The sequence below is a fragment of the Wyeomyia smithii genome, chromosome 1 (assembly GCF_029784165.1).
Source record: "Wyeomyia smithii strain HCP4-BCI-WySm-NY-G18 chromosome 1, ASM2978416v1, whole genome shotgun sequence".
Taxonomy (NCBI): Eukaryota; Metazoa; Arthropoda; class Insecta; order Diptera; family Culicidae; genus Wyeomyia; species Wyeomyia smithii.
The window spans coordinates 201522060-201541424 of record NC_073694.1 but is presented as its reverse complement, the minus strand read 5'-3'; the positions used below and the strand labels follow the sequence as shown (position 1 = coordinate 201541424).

General features: G+C 35.1%; 1 protein-coding gene across 4 annotated transcripts in view; it reads right to left on the bottom strand.

The window, feature by feature from the left end:
- LOC129718794 (uncharacterized) overlaps window positions 1-19365 on the bottom strand; it is a 346046-nt gene that overhangs the window by 90100 nt on the left and 236581 nt on the right. For all 4 annotated transcript variants that reach the window (XM_055669874.1, XM_055669875.1, XM_055669878.1 and 1 more), the window contains exon 4: window positions 5793-6285. In XM_055669874.1, the coding sequence (XP_055525849.1) occupies window positions 5793-6285 (493 nt within the window). The remainder of the gene's footprint in view (window positions 1-5792; window positions 6286-19365) is intronic.

Genomic DNA, 19365 nt, shown 5'->3' with positions numbered 1-19365 from the left:
TCGTGTCTTGGATACCACCCTCCTGATTTTTGCAAACAAGATAATATAATTACCATTAATGGGAAATTTATCCAAATCAATTATCCGTCTTAGTTTTTTTCTCATCACCATCTGAAAAAAGTTCATTTTTTTACCGCAAACGTTATAAAAGTGCTCCAAAGGGCCGAATGGCGTATATCACTCGACTCGGTTCGACGAGCTGAGCATTTCCTCTATATATATATATATATATATATATATATATATATATATATATATATATATATATATATATATATATATATATATATATATATGTGTGTGTATGTGCAACTATTCAATCTCATTTGCTCAGATTTTCTCAGAGACGACTGAACCGATTTCCATGAAATTATTCTCAAATGAAAGGTCTAGTTGCCCCATAAGACCCCATACTATTTTATTGTAATTGGATTTTAAGTTGGCATGTTATTTATCAAAATGTGAAACTCACGAAACTTATTTATCTCAGAAACTACACAACCGATTTGAACAAAATTGGGTTTAAATGAACGGGTTACCTAAAAACCCTAAATTAATCCACCTAGCGGTCAGACTCAGCCTTTCTCATTCAAACTTATTATTTGTAAAAATAGATTTACATGAATGCTTAAATCCAATAAATGTTTATCCACTCTTTGGGTTCTAAAATATTGATGTTGTAATTAAAGTATAAAATATGAAATTTGACGTAATGTTAGTATTTAAGAAATAGCGAAATAAAAGCAATGGCTCTTAATTTCGAACAATTTAATCACGAGCGATACCGGGAACGTTCAAATAGTACGATACCACATTTAAATCATGTTGAGGCCATATATATTGATCGAAGCAGGTAAAGAGTTGAATAGTCTTTGAATTTCTGTTCTTTCTAAAACTTTTAAACAGCATATCAAATTGTTATGAAGTTTGTTATTTGTAAGTTTGAGAGATGACTCATTTGTATGACACTAGTTATGTTCAAATAAGTCGTGTAGTACTTGAGATAATAGACTTTCGTTGTTTTACAAATTAAAACATAACGCTTGCTTAAGCTTGATTACAATCAAATGAAAAGGTAACGTATGGGGCAGCCAAACTTTGAAACCACGTGTTCAATCATAATTCATCAGTTAACCCTTAACTAGCCCGTTCATCTGATATCAATATTGTTCAAATCGGTTGTGTAGTTTCTAAGATAATGAAGTTTCGTGATTTCCACATTTCGATACATTACAGACGAAGTTACAGTCCGATTACTGCAAAATTCAATAGGGAGTTATGAGGTAGGTCGACCTTTCATTTGATACTAATTCTGTGGAAGTCGGGTCAACCATCTCTGAGAAATATGAGTGAGTCCAAGTAAGTCGTCTTGGAATATGTTTCTTTTCATAGCTGGATTTCACATTTTTAAACATAACAGGCAAAGTAATAATCCGTTCGAAAAAAAAAATCATTAGGGTCTTATGGGGCAACAAGACCCTTCATATGACACTGATTTTATAAAAATCGGTCCAGCGATCTCTGAGAAACATGAGTGAGATTAAATAGTCTCCAGAACACGTTTCTTTCCATAACTCCTGAACCACATGTTCAATCTTCATGAAATTCAAAAGTTAAGGGTTTTTATGGTAGCCCGTTCATTTGAAACTAATTAGATGTGTGGTTTCTGAGATATTGATGTTTCGTGATTTTTACACTTTGATACATAACCTCTAAACTAGAAATCAGATTACAATAAAATTCAATAGGGTCTTATAGGGCAACTAGACCTTTCATTTGCAATTAATTCCATTGAAATCTGTTCGGTCAGACCATCTCTGCGAATAGTGAGTGCGAAAAAAGGTGCACATACACACGTACACACCCACACACAAAAATATACACCTATACATGCTTATATGCAGAAAATGCTCGATTCGTCTAACTGAGTCGAGTAGTATATGACATTCGGCCATTTGGATCACTTTTCTACCTTTTAATTAGCCAGTGATCGTTAGGAGGAAGTCAATATGTTAACTTTCATTATGTGATTTCACATTTTCATGAACAACGGACAAAGTTACAATCCGATTGCAAAGAAATTCAATAGCAATCTATGGGGCAACTAGACCTTTCATTTGACACTAATTTTGTGAAAATCGGTTCAGCCATCTCTGAGAAAAATGAGTGAGTTTAAACAACCTCAGGATAACTTTTCTTTACATAACTTTTGAACCATATGTTCAATCATTACGAAATTCAAAAGTTAAGGGTTCTGGAGACTGCTCGATCATTTGAAACCAATTTTATTAAAATCGGTTGTGTGGTTTCTGAGATATTGATGTTTCGTGATTTTTACATTTTGATACATAACCTCTAAACTAAAAATCCGATTACAATGAAATTCAATAGCAACCTATGGCGCAACTAGACCTTTCATTTGCAATTAATTTTCGAGTGGTACATGACATTCGGCCATTGGGACCACTTTTATACCTTTGGTTTTTCCAGTGATTGCTATACCTTTCTAGGAGAAAGGCAAAAATCCGTAAGCTTTGAATTTTATAATGATTGAACATATGATTCAAAAGTTATGGAAGTAACGTGTTCTTGAGACTGTTTAATCTCACTCATGTTTCTCAGAGATGGCTGGACTAATTTTCAGAAAAGTAGTGTCATATGGAAGGTCTAGTTGCACCATAAGACCCTATTGATTTTTTTTTGCAATCGGACTTTTACTTTGCCTGTTATGTTTAAAAATGTGAAAATTACGAAACTTCATTATCTCAGAAACTACACATACGATTTGAACAATATAGATATCCGATGAACTGACTAATTAAGGGCTAACTGATGAATTATAATGATTGAGCACGTGGTTCAAAAGTTGTGAAAAGAAAGTCATATTTGAAATAGGGTAAAATCCTACTATAAGTAATCGAATCTAGAATGATATTTAATCTAATGATATATAATCGCGTCTATATATAATCGAGTCCAACCTAAATTTGAGTGCTGTGACGTTTCAATTATACCACGATCAAAAAAATGTTTTGTGTCATATCAAGGTGTATTTCTTTTATAATATATTATTTTATAATATATTATATATTGCTTTCTGAGATTTTTTCTCGTATTCTCAGATCTTCAAAGTTATGGATTTTAAATTTCTTGTATTGCTGGTCTCTTGAAATTTTGAATTCATGAATTTATTCGAATTCAATTTTCAATGATTTGGATTCAAATTCACGCATTCCTAATTGTTTTTCTTATTTTTTTTTAATTGTGGAGTTCTCAGAATCTTAATATGCTTTAATCTTGGATTATACGAGTTTCAGACTTTGAGTAATTTCGATTCCTAGATTGTAGGATTCGTGGTTTCTTCAATACTAGAATTCAAAATTTTGTAAAATGCTGGGGATCTTTTCTCCGCTTTTGAAATGACGAATTTTTAAATTCTAAATATCCTTGAGTTTTTAAACCTTGAACTCCAGATTGCAGTGACATATTTTTCAATATTAGGGCTCGACATTACTGTTTATTGGGGAGTGCATTTGTTTCTCGTGAAATAACCGGAATAGATTTTTTTAACCAAATGTCTAAAAAATGCAGCGGTTCTCAATCTGGGATACGCAGAAGCTTTCAGGGGGTACGCAAAAGAAAAATCACTAATGGCAGACGAAGCAATGTTTCTTTATATTACTTGATTTGTTGTTAAGACTTGCCTCAAAACATGACTGTAAAAATTAAACGAACCCTTGTTCAATTTGAATCCTGGACTAGACTACCACATCCTGATCTGCCACTACTCTCTCCCACTCTGCGAGAACATCCCACGAAAATTAGTTTGGAAAATATCGCCAAGGGGTACGCGGACAAAAAAAGGTTGAGAACCGGCGCTGGTTTAAGAAATGCATAGAACTTCAAGATCTGTAGCCTCAAAAAATATTTTTTTTTTGAAAAAAATTGGCTCTTTTTTGAAACATTTTTTTTTAGAGACAACAGCCGATTTTGAAGTTTCGTCAATTTTTTAGACTTTTGGTGTCCAAAAAAGGTTTGGAAACCGGAAAATTCATACTTTTTTATCGGTCAAAAAACTGTTCCTCACTCGATCCATGGTTCGATCCACCTTATTTGTTGTGCACCTCTCCGTCTCGTTGTTTACGGATTAGTTTCAAGAACTATCCTTACCGCAACCTGTAAATCTCAGCGATGTGGACGATAGATGGCTCCTCTATCAGCACATGCAGTTCGTGGTTCGTTCGTCGTTTTGTTCCGTTCTCCACTTGCAGTCCACCGAAGATGGTACGCAACACAGCTCGAAGACTGCAAGGGCACGTTGGTCCTCTACAATCATAGTCCATGTCTTATGAACGTAGAGGACTACCGGTCTGATCATCGTCTTGTAGACGACCTACTTTTTGCGGCGGCGAATTCTACTCAATCGGAGACTGATCCCAGCACACAATATGCACACTTCAACAAATAAAACCCAATAGCCAAAATTGTAACTCAATAGCTAATGCCCAAACGAATTGTACCTAATATTAATCCACACATTTTCGTCCTTAAGATTCTCAGATCTTAATCCTTTTTTGTTATTGGTCGATTCTAGCATCATTTAGGGTTACGTAGATTGTCGTGTGATTGACTTCTTTTACAGATTCAAACTTTAGATTTTGAATTCGAATATGAATTTAATTTTCATTTAAGATTACAATTGATAAAAGTTCGAAATAGGACTAGGATTAAATTTGAAATTTGACAGTCGGGTTTCAGTAATCAAAAAAAGAGTAGTCAAAACGACGCACAATCGGTTACCGTGCCACATATCTGCGAAATTTCTGGGGAGAAAAAATATATTTTGTTAATTGCAGCAAGGGTTGCTAAATCCATATTGTAAATAACCATGCACCTCCATTCATTCTAATCCAGTGGACACGCTTGGTACTGCAATCATGGTTTGCTAGAGAGCGAATTCTGTGGTCGCATCTCATGCCATACAAATAGGATACGAAAGTCGGTGTCGTAAGTTGGATTTTTTATACTGACAAAAAAGAGCAATGATATTGGGAACTGATGAAGCAAACTCCATTTACGTTTAGCAAAACAAGAAAAGGAACAAAATAAAGGCCATAAGGTCATGCTGCTGAGCGGCCGACCTTGATGAAAATAGGTGTCTTCTCCGTTCCGAATCATTCCGTTTGACAATGAAAGTCATGTTGCGAGAAAGAAAGAATTTGCTTCAGTATAAGCTTATTATTTTCTATTCATCGGGTTACCTCCCCCACTCACACACCCATACACACATCCGCAGCAGAAAGAATCTGTGGTATACTGGATACCATCCGACGTCACATTTGCCCAACCTGGATTTTTCCGGCCTGTGTTTGGTTAGGCTTTCTACGAAGTGAGTCGGTAGGTATATTGCATTCGTTTGAATTAAATGGAAATATTTATTCGAATCAAACATTTGAACAGTGTTTGGTTTCTGACCCGTAATATGTTTCACTCCGTACATCGGATTTCCTGCCAGGATGATGCTGGCAATTTAAGAACGGTAAACGAAAAACTTGATAACATTTAGTTTGCTGGTCTAGACGGGCACATTTAAGCTTTGAAGATGATCAATATAATCGAATAATAAGTAAAATTTTGCTTTCGTTAGCTTTCTCAGGACGACAGCACGATTCCAGTGTAAACGCAAACAACGTGTTGCCTGTCGTAATATAAAACTTTTCTCATTATTGAAGCGAAGCAACAGCTTATCTTATTAATAGCAACAGATAACAGGCAATTAGAATGTCACTTACCCTGTTCGGGTTTGACAGTTGCCAGCGTTAGGCTGCCGTCGCCGCTGCCATTGCTGCTACTGCTGCTGCCACTGTTACTACTATTAATACAACCGGTGGGTGACGACGCTTTTGCCAGCAGGGCACTGGCAACCGTGTGCTGCTGCTGCTGCTCGGTCGGGTCCAGCCCAGACTGGCGGCTGCTGCAATTACTACTACTGTTTTCCTGAATGAGATCAAAGGTGGTAGCGGCGACGGTCGCACTGCTTGTCTGCTCGAGTCCGGCTGCCGACGCACTCTGAAATGAACCGAGCATATCGGCTAGCATCTCCGGATCCGGATAGCCGATGGTAAGACCACCGTGCTCGGAAAGCGAAGTACCGGCTGCGTCTGGTGCTTGCACAGCTTCACGCAGCTGGAGGGTAACCGAACCTTCGGCGCCCATTGAAGCGCTACACATGAGGACACGCGGCGGTGCCAGGCCTGCCAGCGGTAGGCGGATGCTGTTTGGTACCTGCAAGAATAAATGATGGAAAAGTAAGATTACAACCAAAGTTCGAAGGCCTATAATTTTAATGTGATTAAACATAACCACAGATTGAACTTCGGCTGAAATTATCGTATAAATCGAAACATCGGTTTATTCCGTTTCATTTCTTCGACATAAAAAACAGCAAATCCGAAGCGGTAAAGCCGTCGGTCATCATTTGGCTCTACTCTGTCGATGCCTTAGGCGATAAAAATATATACGAACGTGTAGAACAAATTTATTACCGGTCGTGAATTATGACATTTCCATTTCGGATTGCAAATTCTACACAAATTCCAAAAAAGAAAAAAAAAAACCAGCCGCCCGGAATAAAAGCCGTGTGCTAACGAACCGTAAAAGAGGAACCGTGTGCCATCAGAGCCTACTCCAGCCTCCGAGGAAGCGCCTCAGTGACTCAGCCGGGTTTTCTTTGGTGATGAGAGGGGAAAGGCGGTAGTAACGATAGGCAATAAACACAAATCATCGCATCGTTTTCGATTCAAATGACGACCGTCATTTTAGAAAAGTGTTCCTTCTGATAGGATGGTGTCCGTCGACGTTTCTGGCTGAATGTGTACCAATGTCGGTTTTATTGCTGAATCTGTTTAGTATGGTACGGCAATAAAGTGGCGTAATTTACATCAACTATTATTATTCAGCCGGGATGCAGTAGCCGGGTGTTATTCTAAACCGACTGAGCGACAGAAGGGAAATCACGAATGTCAATCATAAACTAGGCCTGTGGATAATCAGGATAATCATTGTTATTACCGTGACTATCAATGGGTGTCACTGGTTTACCGACTTTCCTGATTTCTGATAAAAAAAAAACGGAAATTGTATGTAGATCGTGAATCAGCAAATCTACAAATATTTGAAATCTTATCGTAGACTTTTCTAATTTTCCAAATTCCCAAATCTCCAAATCTTTGCATAGACATCAAGAACTCAAGGCCCCGAATTTCGAAGTCCCTATATTTTTACATGCTGAAATTTGTTAATCTTCACCTTTCTAAGCTCCTTTATTCATATGTTTTTGATTTCTTGTGTTTGTCTCATATGTACCGTAAACTTGGGTGTCTTTGGAATACATCCTAAATGTTTTAAGGATATACTGAATAAAAAATTTTCTGATATTTTTAAAATGAGTGCTGACATGTGTTGAGCAAGAGCCAATCACTGGTTCAAAAGTGTAGTAATTATATTCCATTTTGTTTACATCAATTATCATTCCGGGGTGACTTTGATCACATCATTGTTTTGGTGAATTCGTAGAGAACCTTTGCTTTTTGAACAAATTCGAACAGTCTAAAACGACTTAATGAGTTTATAAATATGAGACGCAATTTGGGAGTCATTCACATTACACGTGAATAGTTTATGTTGGCAAATGTTCAAGAGTCATTAATTTTTTTTAAATATATATGAACTTTTGTCCATATAGAGAAGGGGAAATAAAATTAACGAATGCTAGTCAATGTGGAATATGGCTTATCCAATAGTTCGAAGTTACGTGATGTCTTGGGTTGTCGTTAAGAAAAAAAATGTAATACGCTGTTGAGATTATTGGAACTCAATGTTGCCTTTAACCCTCTAGTGCCCAATGCCGCCATTTGGCGGGCTTCAGTCGAAGTTCCGAAAAGCTTTAATAAATACTTAAAAAGTGTTTATAATGGTTTATAATGATTTTATCGAAGTCCGTTTAGAAATTAATTTGGGCACTAGAGGGTTAAGAAAAAAAAATATACAAAAATAATAATGGAAATCGTTGTATTGATATTTTTTATTTTAAGAACAGATATGGGACGAAATTGGAGAACTTTACGTATCGCAGTATGTTGTTTTGTATCTGCTTGAACAGATTGTTTATATGGAAATAAAACACCCTAAAATCGAGTTTATTTCTTTTTTTAGCATGAAAAACATTCTTAAAACAGAAAGAAATGCGTGAATTGTAGCAATACAGACATATTTCCACACAATCAGTGAAGATTACGACCAATCCCAAGCGCATGTTAACACAAATTTAGAATAGGGGCAGAATGATCACTGTCACCTCTGTAATTAAAGTCACTCCGGTACATAGTATCTATTATTCTTTGAGTACCTGAATCATTACTAATTTCATGGTTCACTGTATTTCTACATTCCTAAATTCATGCTATTCTAAACCCTCAATTTTGTAAGTCTCTGAAGGCTTTGTTTGAATAAAAAATACTTATGGTTCATTAAGGCAGACAATGTGTGCAGCAGGGGAAGCGAAAAATAAGCGAGCTGGAAATATGATACATATTTTGGCAAAATATACCGCATCCCGACGGGACTCGAACCCGCAATCTACCTGTACTCAGGGTTGTTAAAATTATCGAAAAAATAAACTAAAATATGCTATAACATTTTAAGAAAAAGTCCTGGAGATGTGTGGTCTTCAGCAAGCACGTGTGTTTTGTATGCCCAAATGTACCTTTAGAACAACGTTTTCTTGTAAAATGTAACTAACAAAAGTTAAGTACAAAAAACTAACTTTTAAGTAACTGTTATATAAAATACTCTGTAACTCTGTACCCAATGAGGATAGAAATTTTGTTTGTTCAGCAAAGTTTAATATTTTAGCACGTTCCAAAACTTTGCTGAATAAGCTATTTCTCTATCTCTTAACACAAAAAAGTTTGTATTATTGATATATGAAAACCTACTGTGACATATGCTCGCCGTACTCTAACATGGATGGAATGGGACAAATGAAACCTAAAGGAATTTATAGTACTTCAGCTTAACTTCAAGGAAAAGTATTGACATCATGATTCCACTTGCCCCTTTTCAATCTATAGGTTCTTGAAGTCATCGAAAAATAAGCTAAAATATGATATTATTTTGTAAGAAAAAGTCCTGGAGATATAATGTCTTTGGCAAAAATGTGTGTTTTGTGTGCCTTAACCATTCCTCCGAACAACATTTTCGTGTAGAATGCAACTAACAAAAGTTAAGTACAAAACCTAACTTTTAACCCTCTCCCGGTCACGAGGTTTTTCATGATTTAAAAATACTTTCCGGGTCAATTTAGGCAAAATACTTTGCAGGGTAGTTGAAATCACTGTAAAACATTGTATTTTGAAGAAAAAAGCGAATTTTGATGATTTGATTTATTTATTTATTTTAATGATTTATTTTTTATTGAGTAAGGAATTTTCTAGGCTAGAAAATTGGCTCTCACTGCATCGATGAAAGGACGAATTTTGAAGAGCTTGTCATATCCGAGTTCTCCTCTTTTCTTCATCTCTGAGTTGTCATGTACCTAGATTTTGGCTTGAACCTCTTCCCAGAAATGGTAAGTTTTCGTTTTTGGTCCGCTTTCACTGCGTTTAGACCCACTTTCATTTCTTTCTTGGCCCGTTTTGCTGGTGTCTCTACTTCTGCCTCGTTTGTCTCGGAAAAATACTCATGAACTTCATCTGGTAATGGATCTATCGCAAACATAGCGACTTCATCTTCGATGTCGCTTCCCATCTCATAAGCTTCTGATTCATTCCCTTCTGGAATCACCACGTAATGAGAAGAACGGCCAGCAAAAATATGAAATCAGATATATAGTTTATTTAGGGCAATCGATTTTTTTTGTCTCCTGTATGCCCAGTGGTGCTCTGAGGCACCATTTAAAAACTTATGGAACAAGTGAACAAGAACAAAAATTGTTAATTTTATGGACCGTTACACTCAATGAACAATAGATCTACGTAAAAGTTAATTTTATTATAAAAACGAATAATGAATGTTATAGAAAAACAGTTGCTAAAAACACACATTATTTTTTTATCGTGAAATTCGGACTTTCTTCTGTAGTTTTCTTGATAACAGTTCAAACATTGAATCAAGCTGACATTTGATATGCCAAGTTGAAAGTACATTAGAAATGCAAGATTTTGTGGAAAAAAGAATTTAAAATAATTCATTTTTTGTCGGGGTATAGTCATTACAATTCTTGGTGCTCTAGAGTCACCATGTGCGGGAAAGGGTTGAGTAAGTTCCATATAATATACTTCATAACTTTGTATCTAAAAAAGATAGGATTTTCATTTGTTCGACAAAGTTTCATATTTTTGAATTTTCAACAACTTTTCTGAATAAACCATTCCTCTATCTCCTAACACAAAAAAGTTGGTTTTTTATTTTAAGTATGGTAAACTTTTCAAATTTTTTGACAATTTGTGATTATGCGGGTCATTCATACAAACAATTGTTACGAAGACACTATTAAGCTAGGGCGCTATGGAATTAAGTTCCACTTTTTGCCTTATTGGACCACTGTGCACTGAGTGCTCCGTTAAAAAAATAATGATAGCTGTCATAATTTTTCGTAAATCTCGGTTCACCTAACAGTAATTTCGGCACAAAATATCCGAAATCTCGGTAGTGATAGCTCGGTAATATTTTGTGCTGGAATTTCAGTTAGATTGAACTAAGATTTACGAAAAAATGTGACAGCTGTCATTTATTTTTTAACTGAGCGTTTAGTGGTGCCGCTCCAGGCAATGAACTACCGAGATTTTGCGAAAAATTTCGAAAAACTCTTCAGGTCTGTCCCTAAGTCTCTAATCCTAAATTCAAAGCCTAAGTCCCAAGTCCTGATTTTAGAATCCTGAATTTAAAATCTTAAATCCTAACTTCCAAATGCTAAATTATGAATCCTGAATTCAGAATGACAATTCCAAAATCCTGAATTCAACATTTTGAAAAATGAATTCTGAATCCTATATTTCGAAATCCCAATTCTTTATCCAAAATCCCAAACAATGAAACCTACATTTAAAATTTTATTTCGTTAATATAAAATCCTAGATCCTAAATTTCAACTTCTAGGTTTCAAAACCTAGACCCTAAATCCTAAATCCTTACTACTTAATTCAAAATTGGAACTGCTAATTCGTAAATCCCAAATCCTGATTCGCACCTGCTAAATTCTAAGTTCTAATTCCTGCTTCCAAATCCAAAGTTCTGCATCTTAAATATAAAATCCTTAATTCTTACTGGAAAATCCCAAATTCTAAATCTCAAATCCCAAATTTAAAATCCTAAATCTTAAATCTTAAATTACTAATCTAAAACCCTCAATCATGAATCATAAATCCAAATCCAGAGCCCAAAATCCTCTATCCTAAATCCTAAAACCATAATCCATAATCCCAAATCCTGAATCCAAACTAATAAATCCACAATCCTAACTGCTAAATCCACAATTTTGAATCTTAAATCTTAAATATTAAATCCTATATTGCAATTACTAAATCCACATTTCGAAATCCCCAATCCCAAATCATATATCCAAAACACTAAACCTCCTAAATTCCGAATTCCAAATCCTCACTACTCAATTCTAAATCCTGCTAATTCCTAAATCTTAAAATCTAAACCTTAAATCCTAAATCCTGAACCTTGAATCCAAAGTCCTGTTTTTTTAATCCTGAATCCCCAATGCCAAATTTTAAATCTTGAATCCAAACTAAAAACAACGCCTTGGTGCTACATTCCGATTCGGAATTCGACCTTCTGTTTTAATATACACAAACTTCGCAGCCAACTGTTTTAGTGTACAGGACAATTGCGGGGTTAAATAGTGCTACGATCCTACTGTTACAAACATTCTCTCCCGAGCCGAGACTCGAACCTATTACAACTGGCTGGAGGGGCGCCAAATCCCAAATCCTAACTACTAAGTTCGAAATCCTAAGTCCCCAATCCCAAATATTAATAATAATCTTCATGGAATTTAAAACCATTAGTTATTTATGACTCTAATGTTTAGGATGATAATTCCAAAATCCCAAATTCAACATTTTTAAATGTGAATCCGGAATAAATTCAAATTCCCAAATACGAAACCTATTTTTAATTTTTGAATCTAGACCCTAGATCCTAAATCCTTGCTACTAAATCCTGAATCGCAACTGCTAGTTCGTAAATCCCAAATTCTGAATTCCAACTGTAAATTCTTAATTCTTACTCCCGCATCCAAAACCCAAAATTCTGCATCTCAAATTTAAAATCCTAAATCCTGACTACTAAATCCAAAATCTTACTATCAAATCCTAAATCCAAAACCCATAATCTTATATTTTAAATCCTAACTCCAAAATCCCAAATTCTGAATCCTAAATTCAAAATTTCAAATTTGAAATCCAAACTAGTAAATTCACAATCTTAGCTGCTAAATCCTCAATTTTGAATCTTAAATCTAAATCTCACTACTAAATCCTAAATCGCAACTGCTAAATCCTTAATCCATAATCCCAAATCCCAGATCCTCAATCCCAAATCTTAAATCATAAATCCCAAACACAAAATCTCAAATCCTAATTCCTGAACCTCAAATCTCATCTCCTAACTACTAAATCTTAAATCCTAGATCTTAATTCCTAACCTCCAACTTCTAACTACTAAATCCTAAGTCTTAAATTCCAAATCCTGACCCCTAAATCCTAAATACTGAATCCCAAATCCAAAATCTTCAATCCTAAATCCAAATTGCTCAATTTTAAATCTTGAATCCCAAATCTCAAACCCTCACTACTAAATTCTAAATCCTAACAGCTAAATCCTAAATCCCAAATCTTAAATCCTTAAGCCTGTTACTTAAATCCCGAATCCAACTAAAAGCAAAGCCTTGGGGCTTTATCCCGATTCGGAACTCGACCTTTTGTTTTATTATACACAGAGTTCGCAGCTAACTGTTTTAGTGTACAGGACAATCGTGGGGTTAGCGCTACGATCCTACTGACACTAATAGTCTCTCCCGAGTCGAGACTCGAACCCACGACGACTGGCTGAAAGAGCGCTAAATCCCAAATCCAAACTGAAAAATCTTCCGAATTTCGAAATCTCGAATCTTCATTCCCAAATCTTAAATCATCAATCCAAACTACCAAATTTTAAATCCTAAATCTTACATTCTAGGTTCTAGCTCCTAACCTCTAACTTCTAACTCCTGAACTTTAAACCCTGAATCTCAAATTCCTAATCTTAAATTCCAAAACTCCATTCATAGGTTCCTAATCCTTAATCCCACAACTTTAATCAAAATCCCAAATCTCTAATCCCAAGTACTAAACCCTCAATCTTAAATAATCATTCCTGAATTAAAAGCCAATATTCCCTTATCACAACTTATGAATTCTTCTTCCTCATTGCTGAATTCTAATCTAACTCCTAATCCCATCTTCTTTACTGAAGCCTCAATCTTAAATCATGAATTCCAAGTCCTAAATCGCAAAACTCTAAATTTAAAATCCCAAATCTTAAATCTTAAATCCTAACTGCTAACTGCTTAATCTTTAATCATAATCTTAAATCCTATATTTAAAATCCTAAATTCCTAACTGTAATTCCCAAAGCTTTGGCCGTAACTTCCAAATCCCTCATCCCAAAACATAAATCACAATTCTAAAATCGAGTCCCAGGTGTTAAAACCTGAATACCAATCCCTGAATCTTGAGTCAATTTCAACACTGGTCGACATAGGTGCACTCCAAAAGCTCAAACCGGAAAAAAATGAAAGATTACACTGTGCTACAAATGAAAAAAAAAAAAAATGCAAGAACTTCTGAAGTGACCCAGTGTAGGTTCTAGGTCTTGTTGAGTGTAACATTTGCTCATACTAGAAATTTTCCAAACACCCCCAAAATCTGAAGTTATGGCCAAAATACGGTTTTTTGGACCTAAGCGCATATAATATTTTTTAACTCAGTCATTTATTGACCGATTTTCAATATTTTAGCAGTTTTAGAAAGAAGACAAATAGAGCTTTGAAAATATATAAAGGTTTGTTCTAATATCAATAAAACATTTTAAATTATTTGAGTTTATATCTAAATTTTCAGACTTTTTCACGTAATTTTTCAATTTAATTTTAAATTTGCCGTCTATTTTTGTGAAAAACATACCACAAATACACTATAGTTTTGAAAGTATATTCAATTCCAAATCAAATGAAAGTAGTTTTGTGGAAATCGGTTGATATTTGGTAAAGTTATATATTTTAAAAACAAACCAGAATTTTTGGTTCCGATCGAACAATTATTTCTCGGTGCTACAAATGATGAAAAAATGCAAGAACTTTTGATGTGACTTAGTGTGGGTTGTAGCTTTAGTCAAGTGTTACTTGTGCGTTTACTTGAAGTTTTTCAAATACCCCGAAAATTATAAGTTATGTTCAAAACCCTGCTTTTTACCTTAGCTCACATTTTTATGTTTAATACGGTTATTTTTCAACCGATTTTTTATATTTTGTAAAAAAAGTTTACCTACATGTGATGAGTAGTTTTAAAATAATAGCTTCAGATTCTGAGGGTGTTTGGAAAATTTCTAGTATGAGCGAATGTTATACTCAACAAGACCTACAACCCACACTAGGTCACTTCAAAAGTTCTAAATCGCTGTAGCACAGTGTCATAGCTATTCAACCACTCCTGTGAATTTTGGTGTCCCTATCCAATACCGTTTTTCAGAGACTTAAATGAGTTTTTTCGTGAGCATAACGTTAAAGTGACGAACCCGGCGAGCAATTCTATACGACACCCTTACGCCTAGGGACACTAAAATTCATAGGAATGGTTAAAAAAAACTAAAATCTTTCAAGGGCAGCTATTTTCGTAAGCAAATGTAGAAGCAACGAACCCGATGAGCAATTGGGTCCTAAAGCTATACCAGTTTTTATATATCATTCAAAAAACCGCGTTTTCTGAGCAAAACGTGATTTTAAAAAATGTTTTATCGTTTTTCTTCGATTTTTAAATATAGAGTAAAAAACTGCTCGAAAGGTCTTAGTTGACGATTCGCCCATGTACGGTATATGAGAGAACTGTCATTTAAGGCATTGCGAGCAGTTTTTTATTCTTCATTTAAAAACCGAAGGAAAACGATAAACATTTTTTTTAAAATCAAGTTTTGCTCAGAAAATTGCACTCTTTCAGCTGATATATAAAGTTCAGAAAACGGTTTAAAACTTTAGGACCCAATTGCTTTATGGCGGGTCACGCACTTCCGAGCTTGCTAAGCAAAGCAAAGCCTTGGTGCTACATTCCGATTCTGAACTAGATCTTCTGTTTATTATACACAGATTTCGCAGCCAACTGTTAGGTCAACTGGACAATTGGGGGGCTAGCGCTACGATCGGACACTAACAGTCCGAGTCGAGACTCGAACCTACGACGACCGGCTTGTTTGGCCACCATCGTACCTCGAGACCAGCTGGGATGCTTGGTAGGGTCTCAAAAATTCGCAGAAATGGTTAAAAAGCTTTGATCTCTTATTTTCTTTCTGTTTGAGCTTTAGGGAAATATTTTTTTTCAACTTTTGTCAACCACTATACACTAAGGTAGTTTTTTACGCGGGGGATGCGTTCCAAATTTGTATGGGTCCGCGTAAAAAATGACTTTTTTGAGTTGCAAATATAACGAAAAAAACCGTCCTAAAACGTTTAAACCTAGTTTGAATATGATAGTGGCCAATCTAGAGACCAAATTGCAATATTTCAAATTTCGAGTATATACACCAAAAATTGTGAATTTTTCCGAAAACTGATACTCGTGGCCTGAAAAGAAAACGTGATTGAAATGAGGTCGATATCTTGTACCGTTTTTGCAAATATCTTAAATACCAATATAGTTCACTTACGTGAAATTATGAAGACGAATTGAAAATGACAGAAGCGTTAGTCACCTTTTCGACCGTCAGGTGCGCCACTTCTGATTTTGTTCTACACGACATGCGAAAAAGAGTAACTTTTGACAATAATATTACTCTAATGGGTACACTGAAAAAAATGCACATTTTATTGTGAAGTGGACTCGGACGCATATTTTATAATAATAATGTTCGCCTATGTATGAGGCAATCCATGGGTGGTGTTCCACGGTTTGTACGTTTGTCGACCTCCGACAATATTTTGAGTTGTAAAATGGCGACTTCCGGTGACTGGAAAACTGCCGAAAATGACCAAATATCACCTAATATGGGTGTTTTTTAACCAGAATGACGTTGCCAGAAATTGTCTCCGAATGCCAGTTTGAAATTCAAGATGGCGACTTCCGGTTTCTGAAAAACAGCGGCAAATGACCAAATATGGGTATTTCCTCGATTGTTATGATGCACTGAAGCCACAAATCGACCTCAGAAAACATTATGAATTGTAAAATAACGACTTCCGGTGAATGGGAAACTGACGAAAATGACCAAATACCACCCAATATGGGTATTTCTTCAACCGGCCGATTTCCATCCAATATGAGATGCTTCGATACCAGAATGATACACAGGTGCTAGAATCGACCACAGACACCATTTTGAATTCTAAGATGACAACTTCTGGGAAACAGCCGAATACTACTGTATATGAATATTTCCGTAATCGAAATAATATATAGAAGCCAAGCATTGACCCTGGACACCATCTTGAATTCGAAGATGACTACTTTCAGTTTCTGGAAAACAACGAAAATAACTGAATACCACCCAATATGAGTGTTTTCGGAATAGAGGTGATGTACTAAAGGCAAAAGTCGAGGATGTTGTCATTTCGATAAAACCAATAATTTCAAACGATATAAACAAATCGCAAGAAATCAACGAATTTGGAATGTTGAAAATTATTAATTTAAACACAAAAATAGGCGGGACGAAGTTTGCCGGGTCAGCTAGTAAATACATAAATATGCTGGTTAAAGCAAAGCTGCAACTGATGAATACGAAGATTAGAACTTGAGAGCGAAAAAATCGGAGGGATAAAAAAAAACAAAAAAAAAATACTTTCAAAACGAAGAAAATTAAACATTAAATAATAGTTTTTGCATAACAGTTGTTATCACTAATTATGTTTGTTTTGTTGAATATCTTTTATCTTTTATATAAAATAAAGTTACATATGTGCGACCGCCCATAACTTTACAACGGAGCGTCTGATTTGAGCTGGCTTTGCTTTGTTGTGTTCGTCTTTGTCCAAGGCAAAATGTTAGGGCGAGGAAACTATGAAAATTCAAAGGAAAATGTTAAAATTCACGAAAATAGAATTTCCATATAACGAAGAAATGAGATCGCAGAAGGCGCAATGAACAACAATAATATGACAGCAATTTAAAACAGGTGACTCTCGACAGTTATTTGGAAATCATCCTTTTAAAGCTACCACCCAAAAATTTAAGTGCAAATATAAGTGCACTCGACTGGTCGCTACCGTCACGGTAATCGGTTGAAAAAAATTTCTGGCCTCTGAGTGTCATTTTGGTTAAAGAAACACCTATATTGGGTGGTATTTGGTCAGCTATTTTGAACTCAAAGATGACCACTGTCAGTTTCTGAAAAACAACAAAATTACTGACTACCTCCCAATATGGGTATTTCCGGAATCAGATTGATGCCAGAAAAACTGCTGAAAAGGATTGAATACCACTCAAAATGGATATCTTCAGAATAGAGGTGATGTACAGGAGCCAATAGTTGAGGATGTTGTCATTCCGATAAAACCAATTATTTCAAACGATTCGTCTTTTGACTTTGATCATATCCTATGGCCGATTTGTCGTGCATTTGCAGACTATGAACAAATCGCAAGGAACCAATGAATTTGGAATGTTTAAAACTATTAAATTAAACACAAAAATGGGCCAGACGAAGTTTGCCGGGTCAGCTAGTATATAATATAATTAAGCTTTTAAACCAATTACAACATTATATGTATCCATACTTAAATTGTTAAGCTAAAAGTTGCACAACAACCATATACGACTATTGACAACCCTTGTGCGGTTTCTCCTTTTATCTTTTTCAAGAGGTAATTGAAATATTCATTTAATTGTACACTTCGTGGCCTGATTATTGAGCTTGAGCTTGACGGCCGCACATTTCGTAGTTGCTTCCCGTGATGGATCTGAGCTAGTGAAGTTACACAGGGAACCACGTATATAGCAACTTGGGATTAGTTTACCATTTACACGTCGTGGCCTGATTATTTGAATATTTCTTCTTAGTGCCTCGATAGGCTACATCTATTATATTATCAATATTTAACTCCCGGAATGGCGTTAGTTTTACATACAAACAATATACGCACGAAATATGCAACATATTTTTTTTCTGTGAAAGTATGAAATTGAGTAAATTCAGTTTCGTGTGTGAGAATGTCACACACTCACACTCACAGAAATTCAACAACAATGCACAGTGGTACAGTAAGGCAATGTAGGCGGACATGAGTTTTTCGATGCGATTTTGTGGTTTTAGAGTAAAATTTTTTTCTAAGAACTTGTTTCTTATATTTAGTCTATTTTTTATGTGCAAATGAAAATTAGGATGGTCCTGAAATCGACTAAATAAAAAAACTAACAGGAGACATCAATATATCAAAATGGCCTATTTTTAAAATAGAAATAGTGAAAACTCTTCATCTGTACAATTTATCGACAATGTTTTTTCGTCAAAATTAGCGTATTTTTGATTAAAGTTACCGAAGAAAACTTTGTTTTTAAATTTGAATTGAAAAAATAGAGCGAAAAGACTGTTTTTGGAAACCTACATGTCTACAAAAAAGTTTTTTTACAAAGTTACTTAGAATTAGTTGGTCTACAAGTTTGCCAAAGAATGTTTACAATTATTTATGCAAATAAAAACAAGTTAGTTTGGGTTTTTTTCGTTGATTTTAGGACCACCCTAATTTTCATTCGCACATAAATAGAGGACTATGTATAAGAAACAACTTTTTACAAAAACTATGGCTTTAAACCGCAAACCAAAATCGCAACGAAAAGCTTACTGTACCACTGTGCAATGAGTTTAGTTACCTTTTCCACCACAAGAGGGGGTGTTCCCTGTCTGTCTTCACGGAAATATATGGGAAATTCGAGAGTGAACTATATTGTTATTTTAAAATATTTGGTTTTTGAGTAATGGAGGAAAGCAACCCGCTTAAAAAAAAAACCGCATAAAAAACGACCTTACTGTAATCTTAAATTCATAAAAATCTAACTTTCTAAGTCAGTCTCTAGATCCCTAATTATAAATCCTTAAACCTCAAATTCTGAA